Consider the following 19,950-nt stretch of genomic DNA (forward strand, 5'->3'; position numbering starts at 1 on the left):
TAGGAACACAGCAAATGTTTTAAATATATGCGCACCTCCACTTTTTTCTTTTTTTTCCACTTCATGTAAGGGGGACGATCTATATTCCCATTCGGCCTATATTACAGTTTATACGGTAGTTAAGCACAATTGCTTGCTCTGTCAGTGAAACCTCTGCATCAGATGTTCACAAACTGGGTTGCATGGAATTCGAGAGTTCCGTGCAACTAGAGGGAACCCAAGGGAGCTACTTTTGTGCATTGCACGAGTTCCTACTGCACTTCCCTCCAACACACACATACTTCTTTCCACTACCTTCCCCTGACCCATTCCTTGTTATGTGTGTCGACCAGGCACATTGCCTAGTTTGTTGAAATGAATTTCAGAGGTTAGCTCGTTACTCAGTTTCACACCATCAGCATCGGAATCATCTACACTACAGGAATTAGCATCATGCCAAGACACTTCACACTGTCATTATATGCATGCCTAGAGCGCCAGCAAGAAGGTATAAAGGTGGCATGGCACACAAGATGACTCGATTCGTGCACTCGTGCACATTGTGACTAAGGTATGGGCCACACAGGTATTGGGGTTTGGGGGTTTTGCCAATCTAATAAGACGGGAATATCAAGCATATTTGTATCGAACCTTATAATATTTATTCACTCTCAGGAGTCAGGAACTTGTGCTCTGAGTATCACTCAGAGAATACTGGCTTGTGCCATTGACTATGCCCTGCATAATGGGAACAGTGCATAGCCTAATGGCACTTCAAGAGTGCCGGCAAAGTCAGCACAGTCACACTGACAAAACAAAGAATACATGATCAGATAATGTGTAGCCCAAAGGGTGTGAGCAATCAGATCATAACTCATGGGGAGTAGAAGGGGGATGGGGGAGGTGCATATGCGGTCCCTTCAAGTCTGGGGTCTGAAATGCGTAGCCAGCAGAACACCGTTTTGCAGCCCACTGGACACTTTGTTCTGGAAGTGTGTGACTCGCTGCCCATTTCTTTCGATGCCTTGTAGCTATGAGTAACAGTTCCTTGATGTTTGGCAATTCTTGCCTTTCTCACTATTTGGCTTTTCATTGGGAAATGCTTAGGCTCTTTGAATATGACAGGAAAAGAAGGAACAGTAATTTAGCGAGAGCTTTTGAATCATTTGCTTTTTGTTTTGTTTTTGTTTTTGTTTGTTTTTTTTTTTCATTACTGTTTTCATTTGCCTTGGACCCCTCTGCCTCTCTTCACCAGTTACTGGCTCATGAGACAGAAAGTTGTTTAAGGTCCCTTTTATGTTATATACAGTAGAATAGTGTAGTGCACCACTTAATGGTGAGTTGTGTGTGCATGCAGCCTTTATTTCAAATTCAGTTGCCTGGCCCCTCATTGTCAGTGTCCATTAAACATGGTCGATGTGAAGAAAACAGTGGGCACAGTGAATGGCTATGAATTGAGCATTAAGCCTTGCCAAACTAAGTAAGGAGGGGGGACAGATTGGTGAGGGTCCGCTCGTGCAGCGTTCTCTTTTGATGCCGCATGTGGTCGCACTGTTGCCTCTGTGCCGGCAACCGCGCAGAACTGCCCGCATACGGATCATGCGAAGACTGGCCTGCTGACCCCCACAGCTGCTGCAGTCCTCTGCGCTGTTCCTTTGCTCCGTTCTGCTGTGCATGAAAGACTGTTGTCGCTGCTGCTTTGCACCGAAATGTCATTTGTCAACTTCAGTCATCGAGAGGATCGGTTTCTGCCTGCTGTGAGGTACAGCAGTGGGGCAGAGGAGAGAAAAATGGCCCCACAAGTCATGCGTGCATGCACGGTGAAAGTTGTTGGCCCCCGTTTTGATCTTGTTTTTGCACTGTGCGGTAGTTGTTGCACTGTGCCATGTTGAGAGCTGTGCAATCCTCATGTCTGTGATGCTGCAACATCAGCAAGTTTAACTCGCTCACCAGGGCAAGGGCTGCTGGGTAGTCTGTTGCATATTGCATATGCCTTTGTGGTGTGTGTTTGTACATGTTGGAACACTTTTATTGCCAAAATAAAGTTTGCTAACATCCTTTCTCTGGTATGACATAGTGCTCAGTGAAGGTAGTGGTGGTGTCTCCCCCTTCTCATTAATCGTTTCTGCCAGTGGCTTAGAAACTGTGAATGGGGATCTTCATTCTGTGTCACCTGTGGACTGCATGCACTCTTCTGTGGTGATGCACTGCTACTGAGCCAGTGATTGAGCTGAGGGGCAGGAAGAAATGTGGTCGCTTAGCATCTCTCAAAAGCTGCTGGGGTTTCCCAAAGCTGAGACAGATGAGGAACTCTGAATGTAAGGTGCTTGTAGTTGTTTGGCTGTCATGCTGCAAGCACACAGCAGGCAAAGAAGTGAAATGCTGACAGAATACGGACAAGCAATTGGGGAATGCCTATTCACTTGCTGACCATAAGGACAGGGCCGTGCAATCCTATTGGCAACCAGCTGGCTTTAATGGAGGTTAAATGCAAGGCTTTGTAGAATAGTGGTGCACAATAAAGAGCCACATGCTTGAAATAAGTGCAGAGCCCTACACTGTAGGGCCTCTTGTCATCAGACGTAGGCAAGTGGGAAAGGGAAAAGAACACATGCTGGGCATTTCACTTTCGGAAATTCCTTTAAAAAATAGGAAGGCGAAAATAAAACATTGTGTTGTCAGTCATCGTGGACATCGGTTCAGCTGAAATAATTGCTCTAACAGTACGAGCGCTGCTGCCGCGGAGACAGATATTCCTCAAATAAAGGGAAAGTGAACCGTTGCAAGCAGTGGAAAGGGGAAAGCAGCAGTTGAGGATTAGTTAATGATAGATGTTTTGAATGACTTGCAGTTATGATCAGCGCTGTGTATGCAGCGCTTCTTGCGCTCGAACATGCCTGAAGGGTAAAATAGCAACAGGGCCAATTCGATGCAATTAGGTTACTCTCCATTCATTGCAAGGTAGTGGAAAGTATTGGAGCAGCCTTCTGTGAGTGAGTACAAAGTTTCCAGGAAGGGCATTCGACAATAGATGCATCCACACTACAAATTAGGTTATGATGAGCGCTGTGTATGCAGCGCTTCTTGCGCTCGAACATGCCTGAAGGGTAAAATAGCAACAGGGCCAATTCGATACAATTAGGTTACTCTCCATTCATTGCAAGGTAGTGGAAAGTATTGGAGCAGCCTTCTGTGAGTGAGTACAAAGTTTCCAGGAAGGGCATTCGACAATAGATGCATCCACACTACAAATTAGGTTATGATGAGCGCTGTGTATGCAGCGCTTCTTGCGCTCGAACATGCCTGAAGGGTAAAATAGCAACAGGGCCAATTCGATACAATTAGGTTACTCTCCATTCATTGCAAGGTAGTGGAAAGTATTGGAGCAGCCTTCTGTGAGTGAGTGCAAAGTTTCCAGGAAGGGCATTCGACAATAGATGCATCCACACTACAAATTAGGTTATGATGAGCGCTGTGTATGCAGCGCTTCTTGCGCTCGAACATGCCTGAAGGGTAAAATAGCAACAGGGCCAATTCGATACAATTAGGTTACTCTCCATTCATTGCAAGGTAGTGGAAAGTATTGGAGCAGCCTTCTGTGAGTGAGTACAAAGTTTCCAGGAAGGGCATTCGACAATAGATGCATCCACACTACAAATTAGGTTATGATGAGCGCTGTGTATGCAGCGCTTCTTGCGCTCGAACATGCCTGAAGGGTAAAATAGCAACAGGGCCAATTCGATACAATTAGGTTTCTCTCCATTCATTGCAAGGTAGTGGAAAGTATTGGAGCAGCCTTCTGTGAGTGAGTACAAAGTTTCCAGGAAGGGCATTCGACAATAGATGCATCCACACTACAAATTAGGTTATGATGAGCGCTGTGTATGCAGCGCTTCTTGCGCTCGAACATGCCTGAAGGGTAAAATAGCAACAGGGCCAATTCGATACAATTAGGTTACTCTCCATTCATTGCAAGGTAGTGGAAAGTATTGGAGCAGCCTTCTGTGAGTGAGTACAAAGTTTCCAGGAAGGGCATTCGACAATAGATGCATCCACACTACAAATTAGGTTATGATGAGCGCTGTGTATGCAGCGCTTCTTGCGCTCGAACATGCCTGAAGGGTAAAATAGCAACAGGGCCAATTCGATACAATTAGGTTACTCTCCATTCATTGCAAGGTAGTGGAAAGTATTGGAGCAGCCTTCTGTGAGTGAGTACAAAGTTTCCAGGAAGGGCATTCGACAATAGATGCATCCACACTACAAATTAGGTTATGATGAGCGCTGTGTATGCAGCGCTTCTTGCGCTCGAACATGCCTGAAGGGTAAAATAGCAACAGGGCCAATTCGATACAATTAGGTTACTCTCCATTCATTGCAAGGTAGTGGAAAGTATTGGAGCAGCCTTCTGTGAGTGAGTACAAAGTTTCCAGGAAGGGCATTCGACAATAGATGCATCCACACTACAAATTAGGTTATGATGAGCGCTGTGTATGCAGCGCTTCTTGCGCTCGAACATGCCTGAAGGGTAAAATAGCAACAGGGCCAATTCGATACAATTAGGTTACTCTCCATTCATTGCAAGGTAGTGGAAAGTATTGGAGCAGCCTTCTGTGAGTGAGTACAAAGTTACCAGGAAGGGCATTCGACAATAGATGCATCCACACTACAAATTAGGTTATGATGAGCGCTGTGTATGCAGCGCTTCTTGCGCTCGAACATGCCTGAAGGGTAAAATAGCAACAGGGCCAATTCGATACAATTAGGTTACTCTCCATTCATTGCAAGGTAGTGGAAAGTATTGGAGCAGCCTTCTGTGAGTGAGTACAAAGTTTCCAGGAAGGGCATTCGACAATAGATGCATCCACACTACAAATTAGGTTATGATCAGCGCTGTGTATGCAGCGCTTCTTGCGCTCGAACATGCCTGAAGGGTAAAATAGCAACAGGGCCAATTCGATACAATTAGGTTACTCTCCATTCATTGCAAGGTAGTGGAAAGTATTGGAGCAGCCTTCTGTGAGTGAGTACAAAGTTTCCAGGAAGGGCATTCGACAATAGATGCATCCACACTACAAATTAGGTTATGATGAGCGCTGTGTATGCAGCGCTTCTTGCGCTCGAACATGCCTGAAGGGTAAAATAGCAACAGGGCCAATTCGATACAATTAGGTTACTCTCCATTCATTGCAAGGTAGTGGAAAGTATTGGAGCAGCCTTCTGTGAGTGAGTACAAAGTTTCCAGGAAGGGCATTCGACAATAGATGCATCCACACTACAAATTAGGTTATGATGAGCGCTGTGTATGCAGCGCTTCTTGCGCTCGAACATGCCTGAAGGGTAAAATAGCAACAGGGCCAATTCGATACAATTAGGTTACTCTCCATTCATTGCAAGGTAGTGGAAAGTATTGGAGCAGCCTTCTGTGAGTGAGTACAAAGTTTCCAGGAAGGGCATTCGACAATAGATGCATCCACACTACAAATTAGGTTATGATCAGCGCTGTGTATGCAGCGCTTCTTGCGCTCGAACATGCCTGAAGGGTAAAATAGCAACAGGGCCAATTCGATACAATTAGGTTACTCTCCATTCATTGCAAGGTAGTGGAAAGTATTGGAGCAGCCTTCTGTGAGTGAGTACAAAGTTTCCAGGAAGGGCATTCGACAATAGATGCATCCACACTACAAATTAGGTTATGATGAGCGCTGTGTATGCAGCGCTTCTTGCGCTCGAACATGCCTGAAGGGTAAAATAGCAACAGGGCCAATTCGATACAATTAGGTTACTCTCCATTCATTGCAAGGTAGTGGAAAGTATTGGAGCAGCCTTCTGTGAGTGAGTACAAAGTTTCCAGGAAGGGCATTCGACAATAGATGCATCCACACTACAAATTAGGTTATGATCAGCGCTGTGTATGCAGCGCGCTTCTTGCGCTCGAACATGCCTGAAGGGTAAAATAGCAACAGGGCCAATTCGATACAATTAGGTTACTCTCCATTCATTGCAAGGTAGTGGAAAGTATTGGAGCAGCCTTCTGTGAGTGAGTACAAAGTTTCCAGGAAGGGCACTCGACAATAGATGCATCCACACTACAAATTAGGTTATGATCAGCGCTGTTTATGCAGCGCTTCTTGCGCTCGAACATGCCTGAAGGGTAAAATAGCAACAGGGCCAATTCGATACAATTAGGTTACTCTCCATTCATTGCAAGGTAGTGGAAAGTATTGGAGCAGCCTTCTGTGAGTGAGTACAAAGTTTCCAGGAAGGGCACTCGACAATAGATGCATCCACACTACAAATTAGGTTATGATGAGCGCTGTGCATGCAGCGCTTCTTGCGCTCGAACATGCCTGAAGGGTAAAATAGCAACAGGGCCAATTTGATACAATTAGGTTACTCTCCATTCATTGCAAGGTAGTGGAAAGTATTGGAGCAGCCTTCTGTGAGTGAGTACAAAGTTTCCAGGAAGGGCATTCGACAATAGATGCATCCACACTACAAATTAGGTTATGATCAGCGCTGTGTATGCAGCGCTTCTTGCGCTCGAACATGCCTGAAGGGTAAAATAGCAACAGGGCCAATTCGATGCAATTAGGTTACTCTCCATTCATTGCAAGGTAGTGGAAAGTATTGGAGCAGCCTTCTGTGAGTGAGTACAAAGTTTCCAGGAAGGGCACTCGACAATAGATGCATCCACACTACAAATTAGGTTATGATCAGCGCTGTGTATGCAGCGCTTCTTGCGCTCGAACATGCCTGAAGGGTAAAATAGCAACAGGGCCAATTCGATACAATTAGGTTACTCTCCATTCATTGCAAGGTAGTGGAAAGTATTGGAGCAGCCTTCTGTGAGTGAGTACAAAGTTTCCAGGAAGGGCACTCGACAATAGATGCATCCACACTACAAATTAGGTTATGATGAGCGCTGTGTATGCAGCGCTTCTTGCGCTCGAACATGCCTGAAGGGTAAAATAGCAACAGGGCTAATTCGATACAATTAGGTTACTCTCCATTCATTGCAAGGTAGTGGAAAGTATTGGAGCAGCCTTCTGTGAGTGAGTACAAAGTTTCCAGGAAGGGCATTCGACAATAGATGCATCCACACTACAAATTAGGTTATGATCAGCGCTGTGTATGCAGCGCTTCTTGCGCTCGAACATGCCTGAAGGGTAAAATAGCAACAGGGCCAATTCGATACAATTAGGTTACTCTCCATTCATTGCAAGGTAGTGGAAAGTATTGGAGCAGCCTTCTGTGAGTGAGTACAAAGTTTCCAGGAAGGGCACTCGACAATAGATGCATCCACACTACAAATTAGGTTATGATCAGCGCTGTGTATGCAGCGCTTCTTGCGCTCGAACATGCCTGAAGGGTAAAATAGCAACAGGGCCAATTCGATACAATTAGGTTACTCTCCATTCATTGCAAGGTAGTGGAAAGTATTGGAGCAGCCTTCTGTGAGTGAGTACAAAGTTTCCAGGAAGGGCACTCGACAATAGATGCATCCACACTACAAATTAGGTTATGATCAGCGCTGTGTATGCAGCGCTTCTTGCGCTCGAACATGCCTGAAGGGTAAAATAGCAACAGGGCCAATTCGATACAATTAGGTTACTCTCCATTCATTGCAAGGTAGTGGAAAGTATTGGAGCAGCCTTCTGTGAGTGAGTACAAAGTTTCCAGGAAGGGCACTCGACAATAGATGCATCCACACTACAAATTAGGTTATGATCAGCGCTGTGTATGCAGCGCTTCTTGCGCTCGAACATGCCTGAAGGGTAAAATAGCAACAGGGCCAATTCGATACAATTAGGTTACTCTCCATTCATTGCAAGGTAGTGGAAAGTATTGGAGCAGCCTTCTGTGAGTGAGTACGAAGTTTCCAGGAAGGGCACTCGACAATAGATGCATCCACACTACAAATTAGGTTATGATCAGCGCTGTGTATGCAGCGCTTCTTGCGCTCGAACATGCCTGAAGGGTAAAATAGCAACAGGGCCAATTCGATACAATTAGGTTACTCTCCATTCATTGCAAGGTAGTGGAAAGTATTGGAGCAGCCTTCTGTGAGTGAGTACAAAGTTTCCAGGAAGGGCACTCGACAATAGATGCATCCACACTACAAATTAGGTTATGATCAGCGCTGTGTATGCAGCGCTTCTTGCGCTCGAACATGCCTGAAGGGTAAAATAGCAACAGGGCCAATTCGATACAATTAGGTTACTCTCCATTCATTGCAAGGTAGTGGAAAGTATTGGAGCAGCCTTCTGTGAGTGAGTACGAAGTTTCCAGGAAGGGCACTCGACAATAGATGCATCCACACTACAAATTAGGTTATGATCAGCGCTGTGTATGCAGCGCTTCTTGCGCTCGAACATGCCTGAAGGGTAAAATAGCAACAGGGCCAATTCGATACAATTAGGTTACTCTCCATTCATTGCAAGGTAGTGGAAAGTATTGGAGCAGCCTTCTGTGAGTGAGTACAAAGTTTCCAGGAAGGGCACTCGACAATAGATGCATCCACACTACAAATTAGGTTATGATCAGCGCTGTGTATGCAGCGCTTCTTGCGCTCGAACATGCCTGAAGGGTAAAATAGCAACAGGGCCAATTCGATACAATTAGGTTACTCTCCATTCATTGCAAGGTAGTGGAAAGTATTGGAGCAGCCTTCTGTGAGTGAGTACGAAGTTTCCAGGAAGGGCACTCGACAATAGATGCATCCACACTACAAATTAGGTTATGATCAGCGCTGTGTATGCAGCGCTTCTTGCGCTCGAACATGCCTGAAGGGTAAAATAGCAACAGGGCCAATTCGATACAATTAGGTTACTCTCCATTCATTGCAAGGTAGTGGAAAGTATTGGAGCAGCCTTCTGTGAGTGAGTACAAAGTTTCCAGGAAGGGCACTCGACAATAGATGCATCCACACTACAAATTAGGTTATGATCAGCGCTGTGTATGCAGCGCTTCTTGCGCTCGAACATGCCTGAAGGGTAAAATAGCAACAGGGCCAATTCGATACAATTAGGTTACTCTCCATTCATTGCAAGGTAGTGGAAAGTATTGGAGCAGCCTTCTGTGAGTGAGTACGAAGTTTCCAGGAAGGGCACTCGACAATAGATGCATCCACACTACAAATTAGGTTATGATCAGCGCTGTGTATGCAGCGCTTCTTGCACTCGAACATGCCTGAAGGGTAAAATAGCAACAGGGCCAATTCGATACAATTAGGTTACTCTCCATTCATTGCAAGGTAGTGGAAAGTATTGGAGCAGCCTTCTGTGAGTGAGTACGAAGTTTCCAGGAAGGGCACTCGACAATAGATGCATCCACACTACAAATTAGGTTATGATCAGCGCTGTGTATGCAGCGCTTCTTGCGCTCGAACATGCCTGAAGGGTAAAATAGCAACAGGGCCAATTCGATACAATTAGGTTACTCTCCATTCATTGCAAGGTAGTGGAAAGTATTGGAGCAGCCTTCTGTGAGTGAGTACAAAGTTTCCAGGAAGGGCACTCGACAATAGATGCATCCACTCTACAAATTAGGTTACAGGGAAGTCAGCAGAAAAGGACCAGTCTTAAGTCATCCTCGACGTGGGGCGTGTATTGCGGCACCCGAATTTTTTTTTCTATTCTAATTTCCATTTACGTTATTAAATATGATATGCTGCCTTCGGCTTGGTGTCGAGAAGTATTCAATACGGGGAAAATGGCCCAGGACTGCTGAAGAACCTCCCCTTGTTGACTACAGCTAGAGAAAACATGCCCTCCCGAAGAAGAGGGATTTCAATAGCTCCCGCAGCAGTGGACTCCGTTGCCGAACAGACTCCACCGCAAGGTGAAGGGTGCAGATAGCATTCGCAGATCGCTAGAAGACGCGTGAGGCAGGCATTGCTAAACTAGTGCGTGGAAGATGTGGTATATGCATAGAGCTCAGCGCTCCGAGGGAAAATACCGCTCACACGGGCTGCGCCGAATGCCATATGGTGCTGCTACTATATAGTGGTGAGAAGCCCAATTAGTAAACACTGGCAAAAGCAGAAGTCTGAAACAACAGCCTCTGAGCCAGACCGCGCAGGATGTATCCAGCATAGTTTCGTTTTCACACGTGCAGTTGCGTGATTTGCTCTCGCCTCAGCGGGAATGGGACTACATCACCACTGGCGATTAAACTGACGCTGCACGCGAACCATGATTTCGAAAAATGTCTTGAACGTATTTTATGTTCGAGGCTGTTTTGAAAAGGCGCTATTCGTCTTTGGACATCACCGCTACTCTTGTGAACAAATGGAACACCGCGAGACATTTCGTGCGGTACTCGTAACGGACTGCCAAACATGCAGGCTGGGATCATTCGAGCGTTCATAACGCACCGAGAAGAATTGCTGGCTCTCCCATGCTAGTCGTTGAAATGCGGCGGCATTGGCTAGTTAATTTTCGCCCTGAGTAAAGATGATACCGTTTTCAGCAGAATTCTATATTAGTTCCTTTGTATAGTTTTTTTTTTCTTTTGTGAAGGCCAGTGTAATGATGACATTTTTGTGTAGGTTCTTTATTGCATTTGTTCGTGCGTGCGCGGTGCGCTCGCGTAAGAGGGAGGGATATCACGGTAAGAACCTGAACGTGCTGCCCCCCAGAAGCGGAAGTGTTGCTGCAGCTCCCCGTTTCTGTGTGCTTCAGTACTTCGTTGCGGAACCTTTTTTTTTTTTTTTTTTTTTCTGCTACAATAGCTGGAGCAAAATGCGATTTTCCGTGCTACAAAACCTGAAATTGCTGCTTCAAATCCTATTTTATTCGGCTGCAAACAGCCCGTTGTCAGTTCCCGCCACTGGTGACCGCCAAGGAGACACAGTTATCTCAGGGCTCAAAAGATTAAGGCTCGGATTGGGATGAACCGATTTGGTTTTGATTTTATCGTATTCAACTCCGGCTCTGGGGGAGTATAAGTGAAAAGCTCCGCACACTTTCGACCACCTGGGGTTTTTTAAAGCGTACCACTACGTCGTTCAGTACGCGGGCACGTTGCGTTTCGTCTCCATCAGAAAGCGTCCGGGATGAAGCCCAGGTCCTCTCTGGCTCAGCAGGGGGAGAGGGTATCCTGTGAGTATATACAGTATTGTGGAGCGGATGTGAGTTGCGAAGTATTAGGTACAACCTTTGTCAACACTGTACAGGCCAAGGGGTAAAAAACACAAGTGATGAGCGCTGCCATACGCGGGGGTCATTTACGACGAATGCAGTAAGGCATATTTGTAGCTAAGCCAAGTATATTGCTCCGGGCTCAGTGGAGTGCCGGCGTTTTCGTACTTTTTTTTGCGAGCCAGTCCTGCCGCAACACGGTTGTATCATCGCGGTTTGACGCTCTACTGATACTGAGCCAGTGGACCCGACTTCAATTCGAGCTGCACTTCGGCCAGAACGCGTTCGTGAGGTGTGCGACGTGGGCGCACTTGCGGTTTTTTGCTAAGCAGCAACTGCGGGCGTTTTTTTTTTTTTTTTTTCACTACTGATTTATTGATTGCATCACATTCCTCGATGTCCCCTGTCAGTGACAGAACGAAGTGTTTTCCATAATTCTGTAAACTGCCCGTCTCGATGGTGCAGTGGTTAGTGTGCTCGACTGCTGTTCTTAAGGATGCGGGATCGAATCCGGGCGGCCACTTTTCGATGGAGGCAAAAAGCATGGCGCCCGCGTGTACCATGCTATGTCAGTGCGCGTTCAAGGTCAACTCCGGTGGTTTTTTCATCATTTCGTGTTTTTGGTTGAATTACATTCCTCGGCAAGTCCTGACTTCAACACAAAAAACCGTTTTTCGAAATTCCAAATAGGAGTATTTTTAAAAAGAAAAAACAGCAAATCGAAACCGAAACTGCTTTCACGGCCAGAAACGACGTCCCGCTTGACGAAATGGTGACATCACACTCAGTATTAGAAAAACACGTACGCGCGTTGGATGGTGAAAATAACGTATGGAAATCATGAAGCATTGCATAAAATGTCTGAGGTAGTTCAATATAAGCCTCACAATTTCATAATAATGCGGGAAGTGGACAGTAACGCTGGTATACTGTTTGTGACGTCAGAAACTCAGTGTTGCCGGCAGAAATAGTCTCAACTTAAGCCATGAAAACAGCATATTTTAAAGTCGTGTTGCGCGCGAACGGATTATTGTACGGCGCCCAAATTTTGCAGAATGCGTCAGACGGAGAGTAGAATCTACAGTAAAATTTTTATTTGAATATTGAATGTCAAAAAACCCCCGGAGTTGCCCTTGGTTGAAATTTCCGGAACCCTCCACTACGGTGACCTTCATAGCCTCAGTCGGTTTGGGACGTTAAAGCCCCATAAACGAAATCATCTTTATAGTACTATTATTAAAACGAAAATAAAAAGAGCAAATGTAAACCTATGTGGTTTCATGATCGGAAACTAGTTTCGGTTTACTAATCGGTGACGTCACATACAGTGTTGGAAAAAACTACAGCTCGCATTGAATGCGATAATAGAGGCTAGAAATCACGTCACATGTAAATACCTAACGTGGCCTAATAAAGGCCTCAAAATTTGTTCACCCTGGGAATGGTCCGTAACGTAGATATTAAGTCGTGATGTCACAGGCGTAGTGTTTCTCGCAGAAATCGTCTGGACTGATGCCACGAAACGGGCACGTTTTAATATTACCGCACTGCTTTCGGCTTTAGCTGAATCATAGAATGCGCACATGTCAATACACCCTCCAAGTAGCCGTTTAACGCAGGTTTCAGCGTCGCTGCTCTTCTCTTAGGTCGGTATTGGCTTTCTATTTTTGTGTGTGTGTGTGTGTGTGTGTGTGTGTGTGTGTGTGTGTGTGTGTGTGTGTGTGTGTGTGTGTGTGTGTGTGTGTGTGTGTGTGTGTGTGTGTGTGTGTGTGTGTGTGTGTGTGTGTGTGTGTGTGTGTGTGTGTGTGTGATCACATCTGATTTCGCCTCAAGGAATGATCCCAACTTCGCTTGTAATAATCTATCTGGGCGTCACTTTGTCCAAGAAAACGCATCATGTATCCCTTCAAAAGCGACGCTGAGAAAGTTGGCCTCTCTCAGCCCACAGTGCGTGGAGAAGGAAGCTTAGGAGAAGCCTTCACTATTCGGGCTGCATAACTAAAAATGGGGCGGAAGTCGCATTCTTTCGCAAAGGCCACTGAGACCCCTTAGTCACGCTTCGTCTCGTGTCGTCTGCATCGCCCATATCGACTATGTTGTAGACAGAGCCGGCCGGGTGGCGTTGGGAATTTTCATTTTTATGCACTCATTCCGTTTCACGGATGACGAAAGGTTTGGACGCCTACAGTGACAGTTGGTATTCTCTGTTGCACGCGGTTTTGGGAGCCCGCGACGTATATGGCGCTGGCCAGGCGCAACGCGAGATCGTCTGCTTGGTCCGATCATAGCGGCGCATGCGCAAGAGGGCTGAGACACCGCAGAGTTGCGTCTTGCGAGGAGGAGACCATGTCCGGCCTCAATAAATATGGCCTGTCTGCGTGAAGCGATGGACACCTGGGCCGGCTTGCACGATAAAGTCCGAGCTAAGTCCGGACTTAAATGGTGTCTTTAGAAAGACCAAGCTTATTTAAGACGGCTCGTGTTCCGAACGTCGAACGCTTCGGGTTCATGTTCACCAGAGTGGCTTCCCAGAACGGCCTCAGCAACCACTTGGGGCATTTTTCCTCGTAACACAATCTTAAGCCGCAAAAAGCAATGGCACGGATTTTACACAACGCAAAATTGACGGAATGTGTACATCTTACAACAGGGACAGTGCCAGCGCATCCCTGTATTTCCCTAATTTCTCTACTTAGACACCTGGCGTCCTTGTGTCTTAACCAAGACAGCACTAGAGTCGTAATCATACAAGCGACTTATTCAAGTCAGGACTGAAGCCCAGTCTTGACTCCAGTCTTAAGCGTCCATGCTAGTGGCCTATTCTTTAGACTCCAGTTAAGTCTGGACTTAGCTAAGACAGTCTTAAGATTGTTTTGTGCAAGCGGGCCCTGTTTTTGTAGGGGCAAGCGACAGCTTCGTGCGAAAATATGACGTCCGTTAGCTCTAATTTAGTTCGGACGGATACCGTTACTCTCCCTAGCCCTAACACCTGCAATGTGGCGGATAGGATAGAATAGGATAGGATCAACTTTATTGCTCTACTTCACAGTTATTATTGCCGACAGAGTTCTTTCATCTTCTTTTCGTCGATGGCTTGGCTCCGTCTCACAGGACTGGCGCCCCTATTCCAGGGCACCACCGAGTTTTGCTGCTCGCTGGGCATGGGTGACCAGTCCAGGATTGGGTTGCCGCTGGAGAGCATACTCTCCCACTGTTCCGCACTGCGTCTCTCTCTCTCTCTTTCTTTTTATTTACTTTTTTTTTTTTTTTTTTTGCAAAATAGTTCGGAGTCGACCTTGGCACTGCACTGCGCGAGGAATCAATATTTTAATTTGCTGACGGCGGTAATTTCAGTTAGAAGAGTACTTTAAATTTAACGCTAGTTCGTATTCTGACAAAATTACGCACAAGACGTATATTTAGATTTTTAATTGCCTGCTTTCTGAGTGGATATATATACATTTGATTAATGTTTGTGCGAGATTCCCGAATTTCGCGAATGAAAGCTGCTGTCTTAGTATCGCATAACCTGGTTTTGTAAATTATTGAATAGGGACACCTATTAGCCACAATAACATATGCAATATATGCTGTAATAAAGAAAAAATGTTATTGGGTGAAAAATGGTTAAGCACGCTACCCTGAGAGTGCGTTGTAAGCAAAGAGAAAGGCTGCGCGTAAGTGTCCCCCATTTTTTTTTTTTTTTTTTCGTGAATTGAGGGGTAAAAAATGTCTAGGCCTACATTAGACACAGCAAAAAAATTCTATACATCTTTTTGTATGTCACTTTTTATTTATTTATTTATTGTTTTTCTTTTTGTAAGAATAGACAAGCTAATGTTTGATTTAGAAAGACGGCTAAGGGGAGGGCTTTTTTTTCTCTCCTTGGTCCTCGTCTGAAGCGCCAGCCTTTTTTATTGTGCGCTCTTTCTTTACAATTTACTGTGTAGTGCTCGTTTTAAGAGCAGTACATTAAAGCTTTTTTTTTTTTTTTGTTTTACTTATTATATCGTAAGCCGTAGAAATAGACTGCTCTAAAAAGCTTTTGAGCCGGTCTGGTTTCTTTTTTATATATTGCGATTACCCTATCCTTACCAGTGATTGCTATTGCGTACTACTCTGCTAACCTTCTGCGCAGTCCATTCCGCTGTCATGCAAGAGCATTCTGCTTTTCAAAATCACAGCGGCCATTGATGAGCGAGATGCCCCTTGCGTTGATCATGTTACGACACGGTTCATTAGACAGGTGACCATTAGGACACCCGTCTCTAGCCCGTGTTGCGGCCTTACGGTTCTCAAACGTGCTGACCAAATTGGTCCCTAAATGAAGCCGCGTCGTGATTAGCGATCGTTTGAAAGTGTTAAAAGACTCCTACAATCATCTTTATCGTGCCTTGAAAAAGAGCACTGCGATGCCTTTGTCACGCAGTTTTGCCGACGTTTTGTTTGCAAATCCGAGCTCCATCAAGTTGCATGGGCTGCATACGAGGAACTTCGTTGCCTGCAGTGCCGTCAATGCCGCCCCTCGAGGTCGGATAAGGATGTTTGTAAGCCATGGCATGGCCGGCCCAAGCGTAGGCAGCAAGAGAGCGGGTCGGTTTTTTTTTTTTTCTTTCTTTTTTTCACGTACGACCGTTTTATAACTTTGTCACACGCTTTCCGCCGCCTCCTCCAGTCGATGTCGGTGAGGGATTTCGGTGGACGACAGTGTTCCTGCTGACGCTGAGAGACGGGAGAGTTGATTGTTGCTGCCTAATTAAATTCGATTGATTTTTTCAGCGCATTGAGATCAGAAAGCAGCCCAGTGCAGACGAATGCCGATAACAACTGAAGGCTGTCATGCACGGTCAATGCCTTACTTTTTACTTTTAAAAAGCGGCATTTAAGGATCGCTTTATCTTAGTGCTGCGCAACTTTGGCTGGACGGAAGAACCCTTATTGGCTACCATCCGGACAAGATTATTGTTTTCTAGGTGCTGGTTTTCCTCAAACGTGCGCTCTTTTCAGGTTTTCTATTTTTGGACGGTAATGCACAGCCTCAGGTATGACTTGCTTTCCCACCTGGCAACACCAGTTCAACGGGTGACTGCCTCGGTTCAGTAAATAACTTAGGCCCACAGCTCAGTACGTGTTCTGTATCGTCCCTTAGTGAGCGCTGTCCAAGGCATAAATTACCTTTCCGGCTGTCAGCAGATAAATGAAGGGTAAATGAGGGTACTCGTTAAAATACATGAAGGAAAGAAGCCACGCCTTTTCCGTACAGGCAACGCAATCCTGCTCGATGCATGTTCCATGGGATACCCGTCGTGTTTTGCATCTTATCAGGGGAACTCTTCTGGTCTCCTCGTTGTGCCGACCTGAGCAGGGTGAAGAGCGAGAATTCGCCCGTCATTATCTTCCCTCTTCGTAGGGCCATTGGAAATTGGTGTACGGGATCCTGCGTTCTGCCCGTGCTTCGTTACTCTCTCGTTACGAGCCTCTCCCCTGTTGGCGTGTATAATGCCGACTATGGCCCTAAATTCCGTTTTCATCTCACTGGAGATTTGAATCGTGGAGGAACAGACGAACTTTGCCTCGGCAATAGGCGCCTTTTTTTTTTTTTTCGATAAGGTGCACTTTAAGCCGGGGTGTGACGTGAAGTCATGCCACGTGACGCGCCACAGCCGCTGCAACGCACCGAACCCTGCCTCGCCAGCTGTGGCCACGTGACGAATTACGTGATTCGGCACTCGGTTAAAAGGACAGGTACCCTGTGGTTGGGTGTGCGAGAAGGGCTTTAGATGTGCTTCCCGCCGCGGACGAGAGCCTTGTAGGGCCGTCTTCGGTGGTTTCGATAACAGCTATTTTTGTTGCGTGGGCGCCAGGCTGCTTCAGACCACCTCTCAGATGTGGCTGGGTGAGCTACTTCGCTGGAAATTATGCGCAAGGCTAAGCTTGCTCAACTCTTCTAAACGAAGTAAGACAGATCGAAAGCTCCGTTACACTTGGCTACGCTAGGTTAGGTTTCGCAATGTGTAGCCTAGCGTAACGGAGCTTTCGTTTTGTCCTATTTGGTTTCGAACAGTTAAGCCGCACTGATTTTTTTTTTTTTGCACATGATAGCCATAGTCGCTTATGCGCAATTAAAGCCCATATAACAGCTTTTCATTTTTTTTGCCGAACAATCATCAGCTCATCATGGCTTTGGAGTACCGTACTATAAGTACCAGAGCTTCCCTCGGTGTCTCTAGAGTGGTACTGTATTCGTTGGATCTTTGCTGCACCCAAGGGGTGCTTTGCAGACCTACAATGCTTGTGCTATTCCTGTTTTGCAGGAAAGGCGGGAGAGGCGAGAACGCGAGCAGCAGGACTTGGAGTACGCCAAGGAGATGGCGGACGAGGACGACGACTATCCCTAGGACGGCGCCTTTTCCTCCTCCCGCTGCGGCTGCAATAAACGGGACACTATTTCCCTATCTACCACGTGTATAACTCTGGACACTTTCGGGCAATGCGCTAACGTTACTCAACTGTCGCGCGGAAATTTTCCACTTCGCCCAGCAGAACTCCACCGGACATGAAGCTGCCGTATTAAAACATACGCTAATCTAGTGTCTTTTGGAAGGAATGCTTGCGCACGTTATTTGTGCGCCGCTGAGTTTGTGGAAATTACCGAAACCCTCCACTATGGCGTTCCTCACAGCTTAAGTCGCTTTGTGACGTTAAACCTCCAAAACCGTGAACATGCAATTGGTACGGCGTATAACCCTCCCGGCCATGAAAAATGTCCGCATTTCTCTCTCTCTTTATTGTTTCACTAGTGCGCGAGTCGGTTGCACTAGTGAAACCGAATCGTAGGGTAGGGCGCATGCACAAGAATAAAACCTGCCGTTATAGGGCTTTCAAGTTTATTGACCACCGCAGACTATTCATAGTAAATTCCAAAGTACTGTCGGTAGCAAACGAAAGGCGGAGTGCGTGATCTAGCTTACGTCATGCGCTTGTCTCCTCCTCTGGCGCGCTCATTCGGTTTGCGACAGTTCTGTTAGACGCTGATAGCAGTAAGGAACTTTAATAAAGGGATCGTTTCGAAAGAAACTGTTAGGATACTTGGATAATAGGTATTGGATAGAGAGATCATCATGTGGGTCACGGCTCACGAGAGTATTCCAGACAATGAGGCTGCTAACAGTCTCGCCCGAGATATCTACACCCAGGCGGCCACGAATCACCCTTAAGCGCGGTTCACATGCAAGTAAGCGATTGAGCGAACAGCGGCGCGGCGCTGCGCTGCGAAGCTTTTCGCGAGGCTTCGTTTCACACGCGTCGCGTCAGCGCGATTTTCATCGCTGCGAAAACCAACGTTGCTAGTAAACAACACACGCTCGCAGTCGGTTTCGGTGGCTTGCAAGAACGAACAAGCTCAGTTTTAAATACGATTTCGTCACTTCTTCTAAACATTTGTATAAATAAATGCAAATCTTGCGTTTTAAGAATTAAATCATGATTACTTTTTATTGTTCATATACATTTTTTCCAGCAGCACGCGAGGAAATAAACACAGCCTCATTTCCATGGTTTCCCGCGCAAGTTTCGCACTGGTCACGTGGCAACGCGCGGCCGTCTCATTGGTTGACAAGCAGTGCTGCCGCTCGTTCGCGGCGATTGGATAATTCCAACTTTCCCGAACTTCGCCGCAGAAGCTGCCCCCGCCGCTCCAAGCAGGTTTTTGCGGGAGGGTATTTTTGCCGGTCGTGAACGCGCAATCACGTGACACAAAAGTGACGTAGAGCTACTACGTCACTTCTGCGTGTCCTGTCGACGTTTTTTTTTTTTTTTTTTTATTCTACTGGGGCAGCGAGAAAAGCGCTTGGCCGTCGTAGCGCGGCTTCGAGCTGGCGGAGGGAGAGCATCTAGCCGTCCGCACGCTTTCTTCTGTATTTTTTTTTCCTATTAGTAGGGAGAGGTTGAAAGGAGGGGCGGGTAAAGCCCCTCGATAAATGGGCTTTAGGGGCGGGCAGGCTAGACAACGTAGACAGCGTGGTTTCAAACGAGTGACGGCTTGAAGCTGCCCTCGGTAAAGCAGTATGCACGCTTGCTTCCTTTTTTCTTTTTCGCTAGCTGTGAGGTATGGGCTGGTTTGGCTTGAGAGGCAGCGGAGGGAGTGCTGAAGATTTGCTGTCGTTTACCTGGCTCAATCACCCGCTTTTGCACCTTAAAAGTTACGCCTCAATTATGTACATACAACAACTATATATATATGTAGTGAAGTATCCGTAAGCTAAGTAACATCTTGTATATTTTCACAGCTTAATTCCAAACATCAACGTTTACGCGCCGCAAGATGCTGTAAAGGTATTTGCTTTTTGCCACTAAAAAGCTGATGCGCAGGTACTCAATATATTTGAGGCCCCGCATAATGTCAGTACTCTTGCACGTTTTCATTGTAGTGAGGAAGCAATCACAATCCCTGCAGCGCGCTGCGAAGAAGCAGACTCGCGATTCGAAGTCTCTGCGTCGCTTCGAATACCAGCTCTAACCCCGCCAGACCACCAGAGAAGAAAGAGAACGAATGCAAAAGACTGCGAACGCACAAAATCTGCGCTCACTCATTCCCCCGGGGGGGGGCGGGGATTCTGTTTACTGCTTGAAGCCATGGGGGAGGGGAGAAGACTGTGTTGGAGGAGGAGCCATGGCGTGGACAAAACTAAAGCCCCTCAACAAAACTGCCGCGAGCGCTTCCTCTTACTCCGCGAGATACGCGTACATGACGTGTAGGCTACGTCACCCATGTGTCACGTGATTGCGCATCGTCGACCTGCAAAAACATTCTCCCGGTTTTTGCGCC

General features: G+C 46.4%; 1 protein-coding gene across 6 annotated transcripts in view; it reads left to right on the forward strand.

Moving 5' to 3' along the window:
• LOC146183132 (26S proteasome non-ATPase regulatory subunit 3-like) overlaps positions 1-17,600 on the forward strand; it is a 178,811-nt gene extending 161,211 nt beyond the window's left edge. For 5 of the 6 annotated variants that reach the window (XM_084609024.1, XM_084609029.1, XM_084609025.1 and 2 more), the window contains one exon: positions 1,560-2,037. In XM_084609024.1, coding sequence (XP_084465150.1) covers positions 1,560-1,871 — 312 coding nt within the window. In that variant the 3' untranslated portion in view covers positions 1,872-2,037. Of the gene's footprint in view, positions 1-1,559; positions 2,038-17,437 lie in introns of those variants that run through there. The other variant, XM_084609030.1, reaches the window with a different exon arrangement.
• Positions 17,601-19,950: the final 2,350 nt, after the last annotated feature.

The sequence above is a fragment of the Amblyomma maculatum genome, chromosome 7, assembly GCF_055883805.1.
Source record: "Amblyomma maculatum isolate TAMU_Amacu chromosome 7, ASM5588380v1, whole genome shotgun sequence".
NCBI lineage: Eukaryota > Metazoa > Arthropoda > Arachnida > Ixodida > Ixodidae > Amblyomma > Amblyomma maculatum.